Source organism: Oncorhynchus masou, chromosome 5 (assembly GCF_036934945.1).
Source record: "Oncorhynchus masou masou isolate Uvic2021 chromosome 5, UVic_Omas_1.1, whole genome shotgun sequence".
NCBI lineage: Eukaryota > Metazoa > Chordata > Actinopteri > Salmoniformes > Salmonidae > Oncorhynchus > Oncorhynchus masou.
This window is the reverse complement of record NC_088216.1, coordinates 32,693,740-32,718,194: the sequence shown is the minus strand read 5'-3', so window position 1 is coordinate 32,718,194 and position 24,455 is coordinate 32,693,740. Positions and strand designations below refer to the sequence as shown.

Below are 24,455 nucleotides of genomic sequence, written 5' to 3'. Positions count from 1 at the left end.
AAGTTATCAAATGCTTCAACTCAATCAATTGCAGATAAAAGGTCAATCGCACAGCGGGTTCGGTCAAAATTTTAATCGTGCTCTGTCTGTCACACTTTGCGGACATTGTCATTGAACATTGACACGAAACCACATCTGTCCTTAAAACCCAGCATAAATACAGTTTCCTGTTATCTGCAATTGATGGAATCAGGTTCCATGGCAGTTAGACAGAAATGAACCTCTCGTGTCGGGGTTGATCCAAGATGCCGCACAGTGGATCTTTAGAGGGCAGCCATTGAAGACTTTGGAGAAACAGGCTCCCATCTGTGCAGCAACAATAGAAAACAAGATGTAGAGGAATGTAGGTGTTTAGTTATAGTTGATCAATGTAGAGCATATCACAATGTAGAGCACCTGGAAAAGCCCTTTATAAATTCAGCACAATATAATAAATCGCTTATTTTGAAACAAAGTTGTGGCAGGATCTCTAGCTCGAGAGTCGCGGTAATTACAAATGTGTTATGAACTCAACACTACTACTTTAAGGTTGCTAATGAATGAATTACAACTCACATAAATGATTTAGATAGTGAATGTGTAATCAACACATTTGTGCTTTTGTTTCTGTATCTTAGTGCTCAATTTGCTTTTTCCTACAGCGCAGAGTTATAGTTTTCTACTTGACAATGCGTGTGTGTAAGAGCAGGTAAGGGGTGTTAAGACTTACGTGGACTTTTGGCGTAGGGGGAAGGCCATTACTGATTGGTTTCTGAGGAAACAGGAAATGACATCATCATACCAAGGTCAGCGTAGAATGATTAACAATCATAGTTCAAATATACTGTATATTATATACTGTAATATTGTTAAATATAAAAAATATGTGGATCTTATAGAGTTCTATTTAATGATACATTAACAATGGTATCATTCTGTCTTTATCAGTGCTGTAATAACTTGGGAATGACACAGGAGCACTGTGGTGATCTTTAATTCATGAGTCGTTGCTTATTAATGAGTAACTAATGAGGTAAACATAGAATAAATGCTATTTCTTCAGAGCTCTGGGTGCGAATAAAAATCCACTTCTCAGAAGAACGAGAAGATTTACGTTTAGTCATAATGCAAAACCGCATAATTATATAGGTTGCAAATAAAATGTAAGCCTGTTATCAAAGCTGTTCGGACATGAATTAATCACCATTTACATAAATTATTCTCCAAATAACTTACTTTCAGGTAACACATAGTCAAAATAGTGTGTAAAAATGTGAAAAGGTCAGAAACTGTCTATATAACACTTGCTATGAACCAGCACTGTGTGTAATTCATTATGAATACATTATGCATTATGTATATAATAAACACCTCCCTATAGGTATTAATGAATTAATGACAGCCACGACCACTTATCAATATAATGAACTTTACAACCTGTATGTTTAACACAATGCTTACAGGAAGTCTTATAATGCACTACGGATTTGACAAAATCCACTTTAAGTACATTATACACAAGTTATTCACAGAAAGTGTTGCCACCAATTTTTACACACAGTTTCTGACCAAGGCTACATTACTATGATGTTACCGGAATCTCTTTCCTGTCCTTCCTCGTGGTGACGCTAGGTGGCATAGTAGACTGCTTCTCGGCACCACCAGCATCCCCACTCACTTCTGACGAGTTGAACCCATTGCCTGTTGGGAGGGAAATTAATTATGGATTCATTTTGAAATATTACATGATTTATTTAAACGATTCCCCGATGGCCACAATCTGAATGGTGCTGTGGAGAGTGAAAAGGAAGCAAGAGAAAATGTGGCTCTGTGGGAACTGAGCAATTCCAACAATTGTGCTGAAATAAGACACTGCTGCGACTAAGATCGCCACTCTGACTAAACTTAAGACTATGTCTCAATAGTCTAAAGTGGCGTCCTCGTCTCTTCTCCTTGACATATCTGAAAACAACAGGACAGGCGAATACAATAGGATGGAATAGCCCAGGTACTAGTCCAGCTCTTTCACGTCAAGCGCAGACGAAGGAAAGATGATGAGGGGAGGAAAACTATTGCGATGCACACGTGAGGGACAGGGAGCTTAGTTTGAAAGTTGGCCCCTGCCACCAGACTACTCAAAGCAGACAGGATGTGGAAACTGGGGAAGTTTGTGTGAGTGTGTGTGTACTGGAAGGTGACTCATGTGGCAGAGTGGGTATGTGACATTATCACAACACCAGTCATACCACTGCTCCTAATTAAACGGGCTATAAATACTAGCTGGGGCACACACACTCAGGGTCCACTTTGGAAAAGCTGACTGGCTAAGACATGGAGGAAGTGGGGTGGAGCTTCTAGAGTTTAGTAGAGTGAGTGGATAAATGTTGGCAGGGTTGGAAGGAGAGATCCCTGAAAACAGTGGTAGCTTTTATCTCAGCATCATCACACTTATTGTCTAAGTGGCTCGAGTTGGGTATTGTGGTTGGTATTGTGATGAGTTGAATAGAAGTGACGGACTGATTCATTCATTTATTAATTGACTCATTCACCCACCGACCCATTCATTCATTCAAGGGGACCACAGCTTTGGTTCTCCAATTAAGTGCAGGGGAGATAAGAAAACCAGCATTAATGCATTTCTGACATAGGGGATATCACCACTCCCAGAATGCACCCATTCAGTTTGTGAGCATGCCTGTAGACTACGTTACCTACCTAAGCTAAGCTGCCTGTGTGGGGGGTGTCTGGGGGGTGGCGGCCTGGGCGGAACATGGGTGGCAGAGCGGGCGGGGCTCTCGGCGGCTGGACACCGCTTTATGGTCCCCCCATGGTCGTCATGGTCACCGGGGGAGCCGTAGAGTCCGGGGGATCCATGGTGAGCAGGGGAGCCATGGTGAGCGTGGGAGTTGGCACTATCCTGTGGAATGGGGATGGGCTGAGAGCAAAAGACAAAACAGGGTTAATGGAGGAAGTCAACTGAATTTAAACAAATGACATTTGTAAAAAAATATATTTAAAAAAGTTGAAATTGATGTGACCCACAGCGCTACATGATCGGCATAAAAGCAAACACGTCAACATGGAATCATCATCATTGTATGTAAAGTCTTATGCTCTACTGCACACAATAGGGCTATAGGAAATATGAACAAGTGTTGTGCTATGTTCAATTTAAAGTGGTGCCACAAAAATGATTCCTGTGTGTACACTGTAGAAAAGAGATCATCTTACAGGTTGATATGTGAGGAAACACTACGCTCTCAGTCTCATACGATGGACAATGAGTCATTTGAAGAACACATACCTTAACGTTGGGAGGCGGTGGTGGAGGCTCTTTGGGCCGCAATGTGGAGCCCTTGGCACTAAGAGAGAGAGAGGGCATAACTATTAGAACAAATTGTTGTACTAACAGTTATACCTTTGTGTACAGTGTACAAGAACACCTTCCTAATATTGAGTTGCACCACCCCTCTTTTTGCCCTCAGAACAGCCTCATTTTGTCAGGGCATGGACTCCACAAGGCGTCAAAAGCATTCCACAAGGATGCTGGCCCATGTTGACTCCAATGCATCCCACAGGAGTCAAGTTGGCTGGATGTCCTTTGGGTGGTGGACCATTCTTGATACACACGGGAAACTGTTGAGCATTGCAGTTCTTGACACAAACCGGTGGGCCAGGCACCTAATACCATACCCCGTTCACAGGCACTTCAATATTTTGTCTTGCCCATTCACCCTCTGAATGGCACACATTCACAGTGTCTCAAGGTTTAAACATCCTTCTTTAACCTGTCTCCTCCCCTTCATCTACACCAATTGAAGTGGATTTAACAAGTGACATCAATAAGGGATCACAGCTTTCACCTGGATTCAGTCTGTCATGGAGAGAGCAGGTGTTCATACACTCAGTGTATATCCTGGGTCACGTTCATTAGGCACTATTAGGCATTATTAAGCATCAAATGGAAGAAAACAGAGTAAATATAATACGGACTATCTGGACTTGTACAATAAGAAACGCTTAATGGACATGAACCTGGCCCCTAGCAGAGTAGCCCGTTCCAATCATTTGCATAATGAAACATTCATAACTGCAGTTTACAGATGAAATGTTAAGAGTCCAGATGTTAAGTTGAAAAGAGAAAGGGGTTGAAGACAGTAGGACTTACTGTTGCATTTCATCATCATGGTCACCACCATCATCATCATCATCTAAATGAGTCTCGTGTCCCCTAAGGGAGAAGAAGAGGGATGTACATTTCAATTCAATACAACTTTTAACACAACTATTAATGCCTTTGTAATTGCCCCTCTGGGATTAATACAATACAATTATTTGTAGTTGTATTGAATAGGTACAGAGAGGCATTTCTCAATCGTGGCTCAAAATCGGCTGAGCGCTCCCTTCTATGGGCTTTGGAGAGATGAGGAAAGATCCACCCCATAACAACATTCCTATTGAACAGCATTTCAGCAGTGGGAAACATGCTCTTCTCCTGTCCAATGTAGGAAAATATTTAGTAGGCACCTCATGTCCAAAACATTTCAACAGTGAAATTTGATACTAAGCACCATTATCCATTTCAATGTGAGGTCTACCTTAAGGTGTCTCCGTGCTTCCCAACCGAAACCGATCAGAAGAGTTTGTGGATATATTATGACAACATTTTGTGAGGTTTTTGTTCGTTTTGCACTTCGCTGAGGGATTTTTCGGGCACACAGTTTTTTTTGTTTTGAAGTTGGTAGCCGAATCTACCCCCTTCCATCAGTGATTGTTTAACAGTAGGGATTCCTCATTTAAAGTCTGTCATTCAACGAAGCGACTCGTTTTCATGCTATTCTTGTTGTTCAGAAATACTGCACCAAACATCTTAGTTAGATATAAAATTGCACGACTAAGATCTCCTCTGCAAAAACGTCAAAATGAATGATATTTCTGGAGTTATTATTGATTCATTCTGTCTATTTTGAGGAAGTGTATACTGGCTATGGCATCTCAAAATGAACAAAAGTACTATTGCCACTTTTTCCCAGGTTTTTTCAAGCAGAGGTCTTTTAAGGGAGTATGCGAGCAGACTCATTCGGTTCGCCTAGCTGACTTTGGATAGCCGCCAGCAGCTGACACCTTTAGTAGTGAACCGGCCAACATTTGAGAGTGCCCTGCTTCTGTAAGTGCCATTTCATCAACAAAGATGAAAGTAGAGAAGACATCCGAAACAGTCATTGCCTTATTTTGAACAGAGTCTAGCTATCTATTTGTGTTGTCTTGCCAAACATCACGTGTGGCAAGACAATGAACATAGGAGTTGTCGACACAGCACAAACCGATCTGGGACCAGGCGGACCTGCTCGTCACTTGTGTATTGGAAATCAGTGTGCAGGTATCTTTCCTGCATGAGGTGTATTTTTTTTCACTTTAACGTTGAGAATTAATGCATGCCAGCGGGACACCACCCTAGCCGCCGAAAGACAAAGACCACAATAAACAATAGCGGACATACCGCTGGTTTTCAGTCCCCGCTGCGCTATAACTGGCCATAAGGCTTTAACGCCTCAGCAAGGGTAAGAAATCACCCCCGGTCTTTGCGGGAGTGGTTCTAAAGCAAATTAGTCGTCCATATCACTCGGACAAGCACAGAGGCAGAAGGTTAGGTCACATTAAATATTGAGTATTTCAAGAGCAAGAGGCTCAAGAGAGAGGGGTGGGGAGAGCGAGAGAAAGAAAAAGTGAGGGAAGGAGAAAGAGCGAGGGAGAGAGAAGCAGAGTAAGAAAGCGAGGGAGAGAGGCAGAGGGAGAGAGAGGCTGAAGATGAGAAAAATATATGAGGGAAAAGGGATGAGAATAGAATAGTTTGAGAAAGAGATGACAGAGATAATACCTTTTATTTTATACATTCTTTCTTTAAACAGGGAAGCCACATTTATTTTTCCAAGTGAGCCCTGTCCAATATAGAGACAGAAATGAGAAGAGAGGATAGGAAAGAAATAGAAAGAGAGAAATAGAGTTTCAGTGAAAAGACAGGAAGAGATAGATAGATAGACAGACTGACAAAGTGTGTGAGAGAGAAAGAGGAGTAAAAACTAGAAAAAAGGTGACAGGAAGGAAAGCACAGCTGGGCCTACCTCTGGATTAGCTCCTCCTCCACCGATTTCAGAAGACTCCTGTTGCGAGATAAAGACAGGAGATAAGAGATAAAGGGAGATAGATACTGTCATGTTTACATTTGCACACAAGGGGTACACACAGGGAATGGTTGAGGATAAGGGAGACGATTTACCAAAACACTGTTTTACAAAAAAGGCTTTTATTGACTTGAAGTGTAAAGACGGCGCAGGATTGATGTGGATCGTTCAAAGGCCGATTTCCCGTCCGTTTTTTGGAAGATGCTGTGAAAGTACCCAACCAACCTCTGATATCTTGTCTAAAAATATCAGTGGAGCCATATTCCTTTTTGCAAAATAACTTTGTCACCTGTTTCTCCATGTCTTGGATTTCAATTATTTAGTGTGACCCGGGATCGTGCGCTGGGGGCAGTTCCAACAAACAAATTGCCAAGTGATTGTGGAAGAGCAAAAAAAAAAAAGGCTACTTATGTTTTATGAATTAGCACTCGGCGAAACCTCTCAATAGGTAGAAAGAATGTTGGCTGAACATTCCTTTAAAAAACAACATCAAAGCTGACAGGGTTCCCTGCTAGTGCACAACAACCTCTCAAACACACTATGCTCAGCAGTAGGCTACTGGTGGTTCCGATGGCTCAGTTAGTTTTGTCATGATGCTTGCAATACAATAGTTGTGGGTTTGATTCCTGCACGGGCCACAGTGGGTATAGGTTAACTGTGCGTTGCTTTGGAAGGGTCTGCTAAAAATGTATACATCGAAATGATATCATATTAGTAGTACTGTATAAGAGAGAACGCTACATTGCTTTGTGTGGAAAGTCCGAGTTACACAGGTTGCAGCTACACTAAATTACCATAATTACTATAATTTAATGAATTCCAGGAGTCGCCTTTTCACTGTTGATGTTGAGACTTGTGTTTTTGCAGGTACTATTAAATGAAGCTGCTAGTTGAGGACTTGTGAGGCGTCTGTTTCTCAAACTAAACACTCCAATGCACTTGTCCTCCTGCTCAGTTGTGCACCGGGTCCTCCCACTCCTCTTTCTATTCTGGTTAGAGTTAGTTTGCACTGTACTGTGAAGGGAGTAGGACACAGTGTTGTACGAGATCTTCAGTTTCTTGGAAAATTCTCGCATGGAATAGCCTTCATTTCTCAGAACAAGAATAAACTGACGAATTTCAGAAGAAAATTATTTGTTTCTGGCCATTTTGTGCGTGTAATCAAACCCACAAATGCTGATGCTCCAGATACTCAACTAGTCGAAAGGAGGCCAGTTTTATTGCTTCTTTAATCAGAACAACAGTTTTCAGCTGTGCTAACATAATTGCAAAAGGGTTTTCTAATTATCAATTAGCCTTTTAAAGTGATAAACTTGGATTAGCTAACACAACGTACCATTGGAACACAGGAGTGATGGTTGCTGATAATGGGCCTCTGTATGCCTATGTACAATTGAAGTCGGAAGTTTACATACACCTTAACTCAGTTTTTCACAATTCCTGACATTTAATCCTAGTAAAAATTCCCTGTCTTAGGTCAGTTAGGAGCACCACTTTATTTTAAGAACGTGAAATGTCAGAATAATAGTAGAAAGAATGATTTATTTCAGATTTTATTTTTTTCATCACATTCCCAGTGGGTCAGAAGTTTACATACACTCAATTAGTATTTGGTAGCATTGCCTTGAAATTGTTTAACTTGGGTCAAATGTTTCGGGAAGCCTTCCACAAGCTTCCCACAATAAGTTGGGTGAATGTTGGCCCATTCCACCTGACAGATCTGATGTAACTGAGTCAGGTTTGTAGGCCTCCTTGCACGCACACACTTTTTCATTTCTGCCCCCAAATGTCCTTTTGGATTGAGGTCAGGGCTTTGTGATGGCCACTCCAATACCTTGACTTTGTTGTCCTTAAGCCATTTTGCCACAACTTTGAAAGTATGCTTGGGGTCATTGTCCATTTGAAAGACCTATTTGCGACCAAGCTTTAACTTCCTGACTGATGTCTTAAGATGTTGCTTCAATATATCCACATCATTTTCCTTCCCTGATGATGCTATCTATTTTGTGAAGTGCACCAATGCCTCCTGCAGCAAAGCACCCCGACAACATGATGCTGCCACCCCCGTGATTCACGGTTGGGATGGTGTTTTTCGACTTGTCAGCATCCCCCTTTTTCCTCCAAACATAACGATGGTCATTATGGCCAAACAGTTCTATTTTGTTTCATCAGACCAGAGTACATTTTTCCAAAAAGTACAATCTTTGTCCCCTATGTGCAGTTGCAAACTGTAGTCTGGCTTTTTTTTAATGGCGGTTTTGGAGCAGTGGCTTCTTCCTTGCCCAGCAGCCTTAAAGGTTATGTCGATACAGGACTCATTTTACTGTGGATATAGATACTTTTGTACCTGTTTCCTCCAGCATCTTCACAAGGTCCTTTGCGGTTGTTCTGGGATTGATTTGCACTTTTCGCACCAAAGTATGTTCATCTCTAGGAGACCGAACGTGTCTCCTTCCTGAGCGGTATGACGGCTGTGTGGTTCCATGGTGTTTATACTTGCGTACTATTGTTTGTACAGATGAATGTGGTACCTTCAGGCCCTTGGAAATTGCTCCCAAGGATGAACCACAGTTGTGGAGGTCTACAATTCTTTTTCTGAGGTCTTAGCTGATTTATTTTGATTTTCCCATGATGTCAAGCAAAGAGAAACTAAGTTTGAAGGTAGGCCTTGAAATAAATCCACAGGTACACCTCCAATTGACTCAAATGATGTCAATTAGCCTATCAGAAGCTTCTAAAGCCATGACATAATTTTCTGGAATTTTCCAAGCTGTTTAAAGGCACAGTCAACTTAGTGTATGTAAAACTTCTGACCCAATGGAATTGTGATACAGTGAATTTTAAGTTAAATAATCTGTCTGTAAACAATTGTTGGAAAAATGACTTGTGTCATGCACAAAGGAGATGTCCTAACAGACTTCCCAAAACTTTAGTTTGTTAACAAGAAATTTGTGGAGTGGTTAAAAAATGAGTTTTAATGACTCCAACCTGGGGCAGCAGGGTAGCCTAGTGGTTAGAGCATTGGAGGCCATCATTGAAAATAATAATTTGTTCTTAACTGACTTGCCTGGTTAAATAAAGGTAAAAAAAACAACCTAAGTGTATGTAAACTTCCAACTTCAACTGTATATATCCCATATAGAAAATCAGCCGTTTCCAGCTACAATAGTGATTTTCAACATTTACAATGTCTACACTGTATTTCTGATCAATTTGATGTTATTTTAATCAATAGAAAAAAGATTTTCTTTCAAAAACAAGGACATTTCTAAGTGACCCCAAACTTTTGAAAGGTAGTATACATCTAAAATACATCTCATCAATGGGGAGGAAAGAGTAAAAGGAATAAAATAGATGACCAAGTAAGCTTCATTGATCCAATTATACTTTCTTTCAGCCTGTGTTGCTTTAAAGCATTTTGCCCATAAACCATTTCTTAAAGGGTTAGTGAACCCAAATAACAAAAGGACACATTTGGTTTCCTTACCCTGTAAGCAGTCTATGGACAAGGTATGACAGCAATCCATGATATGGTTTAGTTTCCCTGTCATTGTTTCCACATGCTAACGTTTTTCAATTTGTGGGACAAATCCTATTCAAGTCACAGGACCAATATTAGCATTTTTCGTACATCACGTTCAAATCATCCGGAAGTATCTAAAATTGATTGTGAAGCTTAACAAAGTCACTTATAGATGTTTTGAATATGATGCACGAAAAATGCTATTACCGGTCCCATGACTTGAATGGGATTTGTGGCACAAACAGGAAAGTCCCAGGGAAACTAAACCAAAGCATGGATTGCTGTCATAAACCAATATGTTATTTTGTCATTTGGGTGAAGGTTTAAAACGGAGTTAAAACTGCTGAGCCTGTTTTGCTTATCTTAAAACTCCTTTGCGTAGGAATGGATTTTATATGGTTTGGTACACAATTCCATTCCTCTGCACCAGTGTTAAGGAAATAGCTTTTTCCAGCCATGCTCCTATAGTGCAGCGGTCTGATATTGGCAACACTGCCTCTGGTGTGATGGCTATGAGAGTCTAATGAATTGCAAGGTCATGTAGAACTTAAAAAAAAAAAATTGGATCTGCACCACCCGGAGGTCAACTGGAAGCCACTTCAGTTCCCTGAAATTATTAGGACAAATATGCATCCCAGGGCTGAGCTTGAGTATAATTCTCATCAGTTGGTTTTGGGCCATTTCAAGTTTGTCCTTCAGATTTGTTTTATGCCACTGGACCATGAGATACAAGCATAGTCATAGTGGCACTGGATCAGAGATGTTGCCAGGGTCTGCATAGTAGGCTACTGTTTAAGAGAGGATGCTAGCATGTTGCTTTGTGTGGAGAGCGCTAGCTACACAAGTTGTGGCTAAGCTAAATTACCATTTCATGATTATTACTAGCACTGTATAAGAACAGTGGACGCCACATTGCTAGGCTGTGTGTGGAAAGCACTAGCTTCACATGTTATGGCTAAGCTTAATTACCTCCAAATATACTGTATTATTACTAGTACTGTAGAAAGGATGCTACGTTGCTATGTGTGGAAAGCGTTAGCGACACAGGTTGTGGCTAAACTAAATTACCATATTATTACTAGTCCTGTATAAAGACAGGTTGTTACATTGTTAGCGTGGAAAGCGCTACCTAAACGGGTTGTGGCTAAACTAAATAACCAAATTATCATATTATTACTAGTACTGTTATGTTGCTCTGTGTGGAAAGCCCGAGGATCACAGGTTGTGGCTACGCTAAATGACCAGATTGTCATATTATTACTAATAATGTATAAGGGTGCCGCATAGCTTTGTGTGGAAAGCTCAAACTTCACAGGTTGTGACTAGGCCCATCTGTTAGTGTAACTGTGAGCGGCACCTCTCGCCTCTGTCTCACTCGTGTGACACCATCTGTCTCGACGCTCCACCTGCCTTCTCAAATCTCCATCTTCCCCTCTTATCCCCCTCCCCTTCATTAATGGCGGTCTCTACAAATAAATAAAATACTTAAGGAGAGTGGAAAAGTTTGGGAAAAAAACTACACAAGCTCAAGATTCCCATTAAGATTCAGTGCAATACAACCAGAGTTGGGTTCAAATAATTTATCTGGGCTTGATCAGCCTTGCCTAGTGGCAAAAGTGCACTCCAGATAGGCTACAGAAAACAGTGAAAATATTTGAAAAATGTCAAAGAGTATTCGAATCCAGGTCTGAATGAAACTTGCCTAGTCATCTTACACTTATACTCCGTGGCTGGGAGTCCAATAGGGAGGCGCACAATTGGCCCAGCGTCATCCGGGTTAGGGTTTGGCCGGGGTAATCAAATCAAAGTTTATTTGTCACGTGCGCCGAATACAACAGTGAAATGCTTACTTACAGGCTCTAACCAATGGCGCGGGAAGAAAAGGTATGTGTGTGTAGGTAAGTAAAGAAATAAAACAACAGTAAAAAGACATTTGAAAAAAAGAGTAGCAAGGTTATATACAAACACCTGTTAGGCAGGCTTCTTGAGGTAGTATGTACATGTTGGTATCGTTAAAGTGACTATGCATATATGATGAACAGAGAGTAGCAGAAGCAAAACAAGAGGGGTTGGCAGGTGGTGGGACACAATGCAGATTAGTCAATGTGCGGGAGCACTGGTTGGTCGGAAAATTTAGGTAGTATGTACATGAATGTATAGTTAAAGTGACTATGCATATAAGATAAACAGAGAGTAGCAGCAGCGTAAAAGAGGGGTTGGGGGAGGCACACAATGCAAATAGTCCAGGTATCAATTTGGTTACCTGTTCAGGAGTCTTATGGCTTGGTGGTAAAAACTGTTGAGAAGCCTTTTTGTCCTAGACTTGGCACTCCGGTACCGCTTGCCATGCGGTAGTAGAGAGAACAGTCTATGACTGGGGTGGGCTGTGTTCTTTGACAATTTTAGGCCTTCCTCTGACACCGCCTGGTGTAGAGGTCCTGGATGGCAGGCAGCTTTGCCCCAGTGATGTACTGGACCGTACGCACTACCCTCTGAAGTGCTTTGCGGTCGGAGGACGAGCAATTTCCGTACCAGGCAGTGATGCAACCGGTCAGGATGCTCTCAATGTTGCAGCTGTAGAACCTTTTGAGGATCTCAGGACCCATGCCAAATCTTTTTAGTTTCCTGAGGGGGAATAAGGCTTTGTCGTGCCCTCATCACGACTGTCTTGGTGTGTTTGGACCAATCTAGTTTGTTGTTGATGTGGACACCAAGGAATTTGAAGCTCTCAACCTCCTCCACTACAGCCCCGTCAATGAGAATGGAGACATGCTCGGTGCTCCTTTTCCTGTAGTCCACAATCATCTCCTTAGTCTTGGTTATGTTGAGGGATAGGTTGTTATTCAGGCACCACCCGGCCAGTGATCAGGCCTACCACTGTTGTGTCGTCAGCAAACTTAATGATGGTGTTTGAGTCGTGCCTGGCCATGCAGTTGTGGGTGAACAGGGAGTACAGGAGAGAACTGAGCACGCACCCCTAGGGAGCTCCAGTGTTGAGGATCAGCGTGGCAGATGTGTTGCTACCTACCCTCACCACCTGGGGGCGGCCTGTCAGGAAGTCCAGGATCCCTCTGCAGGGAGGTGTTTAGTCCCAGGTTCCTGAGCTTGGTGATGAGCTTCGAGGGTACTATGGTGTTGAACTCTGACCTCTAGTAAATGAACAGCATTCTCACATAGGTGTTCCTTTTGTCCAGGTGGGAAAGGGCAGTGTGGAGTGCAATAGAGATTGCATCATCTGTGGATTTATTTGGGTGGTATGCAAATTGGAGTGGGTCTAGGGTTTCTGGGATAATGGTGTTGATGTGAGCCATTACCAGCCTTTCAAAGCACTTCATGGCTATGGACGTGAGTGCTATGGGTCTGTAGTCATTTAGGCAGGTTGCCTTTGTGTTCTTGGGCACAGGGACTATGGTGGTCTACTTGAAACATGTTGGTATTATAGACTCAATCAGGGACATGTTGAAAATGTCAGTGAAGACACCTGCCAGTTGGTCAGCACATGCCCGGAGCACAGGTCCTGGTAATCCGTCTGGCCCCGCAGCCTTGTGTATGTTGACCTGTTTAAAGGTCTTACTCATGTCGGCTACGGAGAGTGTGATCACACAGTTGTCCGGGAACAGCTGATGCTCTCATGCATGCCTCAGTGTTGCTTGCCTCGAAGCGAGCATAGAAGCGATTTAGCTCGTCTGGTAGGCTCGTGTCACTGGGCCGCTCGTGGCTTTGCTTCCCTTTGTCGTCTGTAGTTTGCAAGCCCTGCCACATCTGACGAGCATCGGAGCTGGTGTAGTATGATTCAATCTTTGCCCTGTATTGACGCTTTGCCTGCTTGATGGTTCGTCGCAGGGCATAGCGGGATTTCTTGTAGGCTTCCGGGTTAGAGTTCTGCATCTTGAAAGCGGCAGCTCTACCCCTTAGCTCAGTGCGAATGTTGCCTGTAATCCATGGCTTCTGGTTGGGGTATGTACGTACAGTCACTGTGGGGACGACGTCCTCAATGCACTTATTGATAAAGCCAGTGACTGATGTGGTGTATTCCTCAATGTCATCGGAAGAATTCCGGAACATGTTCCAGTCTGTGATAGCAAAACAGTCCTGTAGTTTAGCATCTGCTTCATCTGACCATTTTTTTACAGACCGAGTCACTGGTGCTTCCTGCCAATTTTTGTTTGTAATCAGGAATCAAGAGGATAGAGTTGTGGTCAGATTTACCAAATGGAGGGTAAGGGAGAGCTTTGTACGCGTCTCTGTGTGTGGAGTACAGGTGATCTAGAATTTTTTTTCCTCTGGTTGCACATTTAACATGTTGATAGAGATTTGGTAGAACTGCTTTAAATTTCCCTGCATTAAAGTCTCCGGCCACTAGGAGCGCCGCCTCTGGGTGAGTGGTTTCCTGTTTACTTATTTCCTTATACAGCTGACTGAGTGCGGTCTTAGTGCCCGCATCTGTTTGTGGTGGTAAATAAACAGCCACGAAAAGTATAGCCGAGGACTCTCTAGGCAAGTAGTGTGGCCTGCAGTTTATCACAATATGCTCTAATTCAGGCGAGCAAAATCTAGAGACTTCCTTAGATTTCGTGCACCAGCTGTTGTTTACAAATATGCACAGACCGCCCGCCCCCCCGTCTTACCGGAGTGTGCTGTTCTATCCTGCCCGGTGCAGCGTGTATCCCGCTAGCTGAATATCCATGTCGTCATTCAGCCATGATTCCGTGAAACATAGGATATTACAGTTTTTGATGTCCCGTTGGTAGGACATTTGTGATCATACCTTGTCTAGTTTATTGTCCAATGATTGCACGTTGGCGAGTAATATTGACGGTAACGGCAACTTTCCTAGTTGCCTTCTGCGGGTCCGGACGAGGCATCCGGCTCTGCGTCGCTTCCTTTTGCGAATAATTGGGATGTCTGCCCTGTGGGGTGTTTGGAGAATATCGTGTGTGTGTCCTGCTTGTTGTTGTTGTTGAAGAAATCTTTGTCTAATCCGAGGTGAGTGATCGCTGTCCTGATATCCAGAAGCTCTTCTCTTCCGTAAGATACGGTTGCATAAACATTACGTACAAAATAATTTCCAAATATCGCAAAAAAAAAACTACATAATAGCACAATTGGTTAGGAGACCGTAAAACGGCGGCCATCTCCTCCGGCGCCATTTTGTCCACCTGAAGAGGTAGGCCGTCATTATAAAAAATCATTTGTTCTTAACTGACATGCCTAGTTAAATAAAGACAATAATCCAAAAACACACAATCAAGTCTACATGAAAATGGCTAAAAAGCAACACATTTGAAGTTTAAGAATGGCCTAGTCAAAGTCCAGACCTAATCCCAAATTAGATGATGTGGCAGGACTTGAAACAAGAGGTGGAACAACCAGTTATTGAGTGTAAGGGGGCAGTTACTTTTTCACACAGGGGCATTGGGTGTTGAATAACTTCATTTATGAAATAAGTATGTAATTGTTGTGTTATTTGTTCACTCAGGTTCCCTTTATCTAATATTAGGTTTTGGTTGAAGATCTGATAACATTCAGGATTAAATATGTAAAAATAGAGAAAATCAGAAAGGAGGCAAATACCTTTTCACAGCACTGTATCTACCTCTATCACTCCTGTATCCCTACAAATTGTAAATATGGTATTAGAACTGAGATTGTATATAGAGTAGCTTTACTTACGTTCTTATTTTTATTTATGGTGTTTTTGTTCGACCTTGTTATTTTTACCACCACATAGATATTGATGACTGCAAATCAAATCAAAAATAACATTTTATTGGTCGCATACACGTTAGGCAGATGTTATTGCGGGTGTAGCACAAATGCTTACATTGTTGGGGTTTAGAGTTTTGCATTAGCATTAGCATTTCACTGCACTTTTTGAAACCTCCATGCATGCGGTCTCACTTACTTATGCCCTCCCAAGAAGGAACTTCTGGGAGATCCCTCTTCGTAATCCATCTGCAAGTCCTAGGAGAAATGAAGACCGTTACACCAAGACAGAAGCCTTATTTCATTTCCCTTTGCATGCTCCATTCCTCACGAGTCAGAAAGTCATTAGAACTGCATGATGATGTGTATTCAAAATGAGAAATAAATGAATACGGTTGGACCGAAATGAAATCACGACACGTTAAAGCTCCATCTCTTTTGAGTGAGAGGTGACATTGAGGTTTTGTTGTGCGGAGGTGCTCTGTGTACTGTAATTCTAGTTGAAATGCAATGTGATTGCTTTTTGATTTATTCAGTTGGTGAACTTCTATTCATTGGCATGCCCTATGGCAGTCATTCATTCACGCATGCAAATACATCATACCTCTTAATAATAACAATTGATTTGGTTAAGCACGTAATGGATACACACAAGCAAAGAAGATGCTGATTGGTGGATGAGCGGTTTGTTTGAACATCAACAAAATACATGTTGGTCGACACTTCATTTAATGGCAGCTACCATATATGAACCAAACAAATATCTGTTTATGCTGGACACAATACTTGTCCTTACTGGTTATGACAATGATCACGATAAAATAATTTCAAATATTTACAGTATACATTTGAGATAAGATGCATCATTGGTTAGACCATAGCCTTAAACTCAGGAAATGATGTTGATATGACAAAACTTAAAACATATGAGTTGATACAACTATGTATTTTAAGTGGGGTAACTCGTCTTTTAAGGTTTCGTTTCTAGGCACTCTAATTGAGTTCTCACCAACATGTCAAAAGGAGACAATCGTAATAAGGAGAGACGTTATGAGGATTTAGTATAATGATGACAAATGGCCACGGTCGACGGTGACACAGCAACTCAGAAATAATGCAGATATCTAATACAGGACATAGTTTTACAGTCAGAACAAAACTCAGCAGTTTTGACTCGGCTTTAAACTACAGTTTTCTTTGAAAGATTAAACGTTGCTTAATAAATCAGAAAAGCTTGGTAATTCTGTCAGTTTAGTCTTCAAATTCTATAGAGTAGGAGGGGTAAATTAATGGCAAAGGCCTTTTAAAACTATTTTCTCTGAGCTTAAACTCTATCTCCACAGTAAAGACTGGATAAACTGTGTGGATGACACATCTGTCTTAATCAGATTTACCACCTTCTGCCTTTGGAGCAGAACTCTCTGTCATGCAAAACCGCATCGATTTTTTTCACCCCTAGATTATCAGACGAAATTTCGTTATTCACCGCTCTGCGTTCTGCTGAGGGAGGGATTTTTCAGAGAGGGAGGCAAGGGGAGGGAGGGAGAAAGAGAGGAAGGAAGGAAGGAAGGAAGGAAGGAAGGAAGGAAGGAAGGAGTTGACAGAAGATCTCAGGCTTTGCAGCTCAGTGACTCTGTCACCTCTCTGCCCTCCTCCATCCCTCGCCTCTCATCTCTCTCCGTCCTCCCCCTCGTCTGAGTCTGCCATCATTGCGAGGGCGATGCGCTTTGATAACCGTCCCTGTCACTTTTCTTCCGTTCCTTCCCCTATAATAACGGTCTCTTAGTCACAGAGATGCCGGGTCCTGCGTCCCAAATGGCCCCCTATCCCCTATATTGAGTAGTAAAAGTAGTGACCTATAGGGAATAGGGGGCCGTTTGGGACAAACCAGGTGTCAGCCTTGAACCCAATGTACACAGAATCTCAGAGGGTGCAGTTAAGAAACTGTTCAGCTACCATCTTTAGTGTCTACGTGATGACAGTGAATAATGGCAATATATATGTACTACAGCGTATATGTACAACTAAATATATGCGTAAGATGTGTGCATAATTGTATCTTTAGATTAGATAAAAGCATTGGCTAAATTCCATATTACAATATTATATTTCTAGGGCACATTGCTGCTGTATGGCCTAATGGGAAACGCTTGACAATAAACAAACCCTACCATATCACAACACATTCATGCAGAGGTTGTGGGGAGGTTGTGAGGCTAAGCGGAGGCCCATTTTACCGCGGTGCAGCTGTTGTATGTTGGCTGTATGTACCGTTTGTTACGCAAAGCATCTGTGGCGGGCGCTTAGGCAGCACTCCCCTGTCCAACTCGGAGAGTTTGTCCCGATGGGACAAACAATGACACTTTTCTCTATCAACCTCTTTCTCTCAACCGCTCTCTCTATCCCTTCTTCTCTGAACATCTCTCAACCTCTCTTTCTCTCTCAAGCGTTCTCTTAACCTCAACATCCCTCACTCTCTCTGAACCTCTCTCTTTCTCTGAACCTTGCGCGCTCTCTCTAAATGTCACTCTCTCTCTCTCTCTCTACACATCATTCTCTCTCTCTCGCTCTCTCTAAACCTCTCTCGCTCTCTCTAAACCTCTCTCGCTCTCTCTAAACCTCTCTCGCTCTCTCTAAACCTCACTCTCTCTCTTGCTCTCTCTAAACCTCTCTCGCTCTCTCTAAACCTCTCTCTCGCTCTCGCTAAACCTCGCTCTCTCTCGCTAAACCTCGCTCTCTCTCGCTCTCTCTAAACCTCGCTCTCTCTCGCTCTCTCTAAACCTCGCTCTCTCTCGCTCTCTCTAAACCTCGCTCTCTCTCGCTCTCTCTAAACCTCGCTCTCTCTCGCTCTCTCTAAACCTCGCTCTCTCTCGCTCTCTCTAAACCTCGCTCTCTCTCGCTCTCTCTAAACCTCGCTCTCTCTCGCTCTCTCTAAACCTCGCTCTCTCTCGCTCTCTCTAAACCTCGCTCTCTCTCGCTCTCTCTAAACCTCTCTCTCTCTCTCTCTCTAAACCTCGCTCTCTCTCGCTCTCTCTAAACCTCGCTCTCTCTCGCTCTCTCTAAACCTCGCTCTCTCGCTCTCTCTCTAAACCTCGCTCTCTCGCTCTCTCTCTAAACCTCGCTCTCTCTCTAAACCTCGCTCTCTCTCTAAACCTCGCTCTCTCTCTCCCTCTCTCTATATATAAACCTTGCTCTCTCTCTCTCTCTCTAAACCCCTCTCTCTCTCTCTAAACCCCGCTCTCTCTCTCTCTCTCTCTAAACCCCGCTCTCTCTCTCTCTCTCTAAACCTCACTCTCTCTCTCTAAACCTCACTCTCTCTCTCTAAACCTCACTCTGTCTCTCTAAACCTCACTCTGTCTCTCTAAACCTCACTTTGTCTCTCTAAACGTCACTCGCTCTCTCTAAACCTCACTCGCTCTCTCTAAACCTCACTCGCTCTCTCTAAACCTCACTCGCTCTCTCTAAACCTCACTCGCTCTCTCTAAACCTCTCTCTCGCTCTCTCTAAACCTCTCTCTCGCTCTCTCTAAACCTCTCTCTCGCTCTCTCTAAACCTCTCTCTCGCTCTCTCTAAACCTCTCTCTCGCTCTCTCTAAACCTCTCTCTCTCTCTCTAAACCTCGCTCTCTCTCGCTCTCTCTAAACCTCGCTCTCTCTCGCTAAACCTCGCTCTCTCTCGCTCTCGCTAAACCTCGCTCTCTCTCGCTCTCTCTAAACCTCGCTCTCTCTCGCTCTCTCTCGCTCTCTCTAAACCTCGCTCTCTCTCGCTCTCTCTAAACCTCGCTCTCTCTCGCTCTCTCTCGCTCTCTCTCGCTCTCTCTAAACCTCGCTCTCTCTCGCTCTCTCTAAACCTCGCTCTCTCTCGCTCTCTCTAAACCTCGCTCTCTCTCGCTCTCTCTAAACCTCGCTCTCTCTCTAAACCTCGCTCTCTCTCTAAACCTCGCTCTCTCTCTAAACCTCGCTCTCTCTCTAAACCTCGCTCTCTCTCTCCCTCTCTCTATATATAAACCTTGCTCTCTCTCTCTCTCTCTAAACCCCTCTCTCTCTCTCTCTCTCTCTCTCTAAACCCCGCTCTCTCTCTCTCTCTCTAAACCCCGCTCTCTCTCTAAACCTCACTCTCTCTCTCTAAACCTCACTCTCTCTCTCTAAACCTCACTTTGTCTCTCTAAATGTCACTCTCTCTCTCTAAACCTCACTCGCTCTCTCTAAACCTCACTCGCTCTCTCTAAACCTCACTCGCTCTCTCTGAACCTCACTCGCTCGCTCTCTCTGAACCTCACTCTCGCTCTCTAAACCTCACTCTCGCTCTCTAAACCTCACTCTCGCTCTCTAAACCTCACTCGCTCTCTAAACCTCACTCGCTCTCTCTCTCTCTCTAAACCTCACTCTCTCTCTCTCTCTAAATCTCACTCTCTCTCTCTCTCTCTCTAAATCTCACTCTCTCTCTCTCTCTCTAAATCTCACTCTCTCTCTCTAAACCTCACTCTCTCTCTCTAAACCTCACTCTCTCTCTCTCTAAACCTCACTCTCTCTCTCTCTCTAAATCTCACTCTCTCTCTCTCTAAACCTCACTTTCTCTCTCTAAACCTCACTCTCTCTCTAAACCTCACTCTCTCTCTCTAAACCTCACTCTCTCTCTCTCTAAACCTCACTCTCTATATATAAACCTTGCTCTCTCTCTCTCTAAACCCCGCTCTCTCTCTCTAAACCTCTCTCTCTCTCTCTAAACCTCTCTCTCTCTCTCTCTCTAAACCTCACTCTCTCTCTCTAAACCTCACTCTCTCTCTCTAAACCTCACTCTCTCTCTCTAAACCTCACTCGCTCCAGCCCTATATCTCCATCCCAACCCCTCTTCCTCTCTCTCTCATCTCTCCAGCTCCCTGTCCTCCCTCGTCTGAGTCTGCCATCATTGAGAGGGCGTTGCACTTTGATAACCATCCCCCTCTCTATAAACCTCTCTCTCTCTTTGAAAAAGAGACGTGTCACATTGTGACAAGGCCTAAAAATAAAGCCCTTTTGTGCCTCTGTAAACAACAAGCGTATGCTAAAAAAAATTCAACTTACTACAAAATAGGCTAGGGGACGAGTTAGATGCGATATATTTCCTCATTGTAACCTGTTTGGTGATTTTTAATGCTTATATTACTGTGTTATTTCATCATCCACGTCAAAACCAGGTAGGAATACAAATTGATCATACTGTAAGGTATACAGGGCATCAATAAATGTGCAGTGACGCATGATACTTTAATAACCAAAAGGAACTATAGGCTGCAAACTATGTGTTTCAAAAGAGAGTACATGTCGCACGGGTTATGTCTTTACATGCAACAACAAGTGAAAGTGTTATGGGATGCCAACGAAAGGAGCAAGACAGCGGGCTTCAGAGTGACAACATATGAACTGCGATGAGGATGAGACAACACAAAACGGAGGTCAAATGTGGGCAAAAATAAGAACAAAAGTACCATGTTAGATCTTGCAGTGTAGTATTGTTCTTCCACACAGTCCAAAAAATCGTCAGAGTCGGGCTGTTTAGTAGACAGACCAAGAAAATATAGATTATTCACAGTCATCTGGTATTTACAAAAATATAAAAATCACACACACACAGTATAAAAAAAATGTTGAAGTGTTTCAGTTGTTCTCCGAAGAGGTGGGATGATGGTTGGGTTTAGAAATGTATACACAAATAAAACACACTTAAGGGGTGAGAGACTCAAAAGGCTGGCCAGTGGACCAAAAGGATACCATGCAAGTGGGGCCTTCAGAAAATTATCTTTCATGGACTTGCGCTTCTAAAATAAGTGGCCGACCTTCCCCTCCAACAGAAGCACACCAAAGACAGAAGTTGAGAGAGAGAGAAAGAGTATTACAAGCCCACGATTTCTTTGGGGATAAAAAAACAAAAAAATAAAACACTCCTTGCAAAAATATACAAATATATTTAGAATAATAAAGAAAAATATAATATTTTGCTAAGTCGCCCGAGTGTGTGTGCGTGTGTGTGTGTGTGGGGGGGGGTTATAAGAAAAAAAGCATAAAAGATGAGAATACTTAAAGACTGGAGGATGGGAAGGCACTGTGTACAGACTTTATAACTGTGTTGATTCACACACACATTCAAACACTGTTTAGACTAGGTTAGATATTTCATTGTTGGAAGGGTTCCAAAATCTATTTAACAACGCGAGAGTGTCTCACCCCTTCGGTATTTTTGAAGTCAACACACAAACTACAACTCCTATCTGTTGACTGTGGGTACGTCCCAAATGACTCCCTATTCCATATATAGTGCACTGCCTACCTTTGGAGCATACATTCAGGGTTTCCAATACAGCTTTGTATGAGGCCTCTGCCATCCCTATTGTGCCACATACAGTTAATATAGTCTATATAACATATAATTCTATAGTTCGCCTCATCCGAAATACAATGCACAGTTAAGGGATAATAGCAGTGCAATAGTAATAGCAGAAGCCATGGAAATTGTGAGGTTCTGAATTTAAACAGTTGTTATTGTTGCAAAGCGTGATTTGGTTGGTCGAAAAGTGTGAAATGTTGATGGGCAAGCGTGTGTGTGTGTGTGTGTGTGTGTGTGTGTGTGTGTTTGTGTGTTAGGAGAGTCACTCACTGCTGGTTCGTGATGAGGTTCAGTCTCCTTCCTAAGTGGGGGATCAAACTTGACTTGATCAACTATCAGGGTTAAAAAAAAAATGTACACAGAATTAAACAAACTGCAGTACTAAGAAATGAACACACGACACATTTCGAAATATAGTCCCAGTGGCCTGGCAAAGAAAAAATTAACAAAAACGCATGAGTCGAACAGTAACATAAGCACAACATATCGCTAAAGATCACTTATGGACATTTTCCTACTAGTGCAGGCACTTTCCCCCATAATCCCTGTGGGCACGGAGTCAAAACTTAATGGCAAAGATTTAGACCCTCACATATAGAGTTCCTGAATGAACAGTAAGCAGTTCCCCATATGCCTTTTGCAGATGCAGGGTGAATATTCAAGTCTCTTGGGAAGTGATGTCTCTGCCACTCTGAGTGACAAAAATGAGAGCTGGAGAGATAAGGAGGGAGTGTGGTTTTCCATATTTAACCACAAGGTCATGAGAAGGACCGATTAGGAAGAAATCTGAAAAGCTTGTGTTACATTGTTATAAACGTGACATTATAGATGTCCTAACCAGTCACAGTGACCTTAGTAGACGTTAGATTGTGGCTACTCACTTGAGGCAGTTGTAAAGATGCGTTATAAAGGATTCGTGTAATTTCAGCCAGTAGTTTTGAAAGAAGCGCTCACGAGCCAAAAGCGGTCCCCCGAACATTGTGTACAACATCCGTACATGTGGGGATGTGCATGTTGGGCTCACCCCGCAACTTCATTGGACAATACTGTGCTGATCTGATCCCGCCTCCCACTATAAACTTGCAAACTTTTTTGACATGCCATTTCTGTATGGACCTCGCTTCACGGGAGCATTGTCATGCAAGAAAAGGGAAGGGCCTTCCCCAAACTGCTGCCACAAAGTTGGAAGAATAGAATTGTGCAGAATATTATTGTATGCTGTAGTGCTAAGATTTCCCTTCACTGGAAATAAGAGGCTTAGCCCAAACCATTAAAAACAGCCCCAGACCATTATTCCTTCTCCACCAAACTTTACAGTTGGCACTATGCATTGAGGCAGTTAGCGTTCTCCTGGCATCCACCAAACCTTGATTTGTCCTTTGGACTGTGATTCATTACTTCAGAGAACATGTTTCCACTGCTCCAGAGTCCAATGGCGGTGAGCTTTACACCACTCCAACCGATGCTTGGCATTGAGCGTGGTAATCTTAGGCATGTGTGCGGCTGCTCGGCTATGGAAACCCATTTCCTGAAGCTCCCGATAAAAGGTTATTGTGCTGACATTGCTTCCAGAGGCAGTTTGGAACTCGGTATTGAGTGTTGGCAACAGAGGACAGGAGATTTTTACGCGCTAAGCGCTTCAGCACTTGGGTGGTCCTTATCCAATTCCGAGGTGCATATTGAAGATATTGGAAGACCCGTCTATTTACTTTTCGTCAGTCAACAATATGAATAGACCTAACGAACAGCAACAGCACTAGCCTATGTCAATCTACTATCCCCCATAGTACAAAGTTCAACCTATTCTATTCTGTACGAGAAATAAATATTCCAAACATAGTCTGGGACAGTTGTGGGATGCGATAGATCCCAAATTAATACAACCACTAGCATCCCCCCCAAAAAATTATGCAATGTGGCTGACGCAACAGATCGGGAACATTTAACTTAAACTATTAGGCTATTTCTTCCCATTATAAGCGATGCAATGCGCACATGGTAGTAGGCTATAAGCGTAAATGTTCCATTAGCGGAAAACACCATTCTCAAAAGTGACCACAAATGCAATTATGTGTGTAATGCTTTTATTAAAAAGGTGCATTTTTATGGTGAAAATGATCTTCCCCAAACTTGAAACTCACGCGCTACTTATGTTTGCCAGTTCGGCTCTACACCCCTTGTAAAGCGCATTAATGTTATTTGGCCACTTTAGTTGTGAAACAAACATTACTAAAACATACAGGCCTATGGGCTAGGCTATTCTTGATTTAATATTGTCTTTACATATACTAAATAATATATGTGTGAAATGTGTTTTTATTTAGAATGGACCATTATCATGCACCGGTCTCGAAACAGGGGCAGCGGGACAGAAATACATGTAATCTATGCACTTAAATGGAGGATGGAGGATGTGTTTCCCGTGGTTCATTTTCATGCCAGCTAGGTACTCCTGTTGTAAATATAAGCAATGTGCTTAATATTAGAAAGTTGAGAAATAAATACAGTAGGTCTAGCCAATAGAAAGCCGACCCTCCTATTTTTAATAGAGGCCATTGCTGTTTTCTCGCGCAATTGCATAGCCTATTGAAATGTTGTGCAACATTAGCTCATGGCCTCTCATGAAGTGTTTGATTAGATTTTCGAACACATTTGCATTGATGTCAGAGCGATTAGAAGGACAATAGAATGCTGAGTACCAGG

At 42.6% G+C, this 24,455-nt stretch overlaps 1 protein-coding gene across 3 annotated transcripts in view; it reads right to left on the bottom strand.

The window, feature by feature from the left end:
• The window catches only part of map4k3a (mitogen-activated protein kinase kinase kinase kinase 3a), a 79,855-nt gene that overhangs the window by 7,270 nt on the left and 48,130 nt on the right, over window positions 1-24,455 (bottom strand). For 2 of the 3 annotated variants that reach the window (XM_064965337.1, XM_064965340.1), the window contains exons 14-23: window positions 22,023-22,084; window positions 20,857-20,919; window positions 15,590-15,648; window positions 6,102-6,140; window positions 4,148-4,210; window positions 3,284-3,341; window positions 2,695-2,914; window positions 1,574-1,680; window positions 710-751; window positions 222-306 (exon numbers count right to left, since the gene is read on the bottom strand). In XM_064965337.1, the coding sequence (XP_064821409.1) occupies window positions 222-306; window positions 710-751; window positions 1,574-1,680; window positions 2,695-2,914; window positions 3,284-3,341; window positions 4,148-4,210; window positions 6,102-6,140; window positions 15,590-15,648; window positions 20,857-20,919; window positions 22,023-22,084 (798 nt within the window). The remainder of the gene's footprint in view (window positions 1-221; window positions 307-709; window positions 752-1,573; window positions 1,681-2,694; window positions 2,915-3,283; window positions 3,342-4,147; window positions 4,211-6,101; window positions 6,141-15,589; window positions 15,649-20,856; window positions 20,920-22,022; window positions 22,085-24,455) is intronic. The other variant, XM_064965339.1, reaches the window with a different exon arrangement.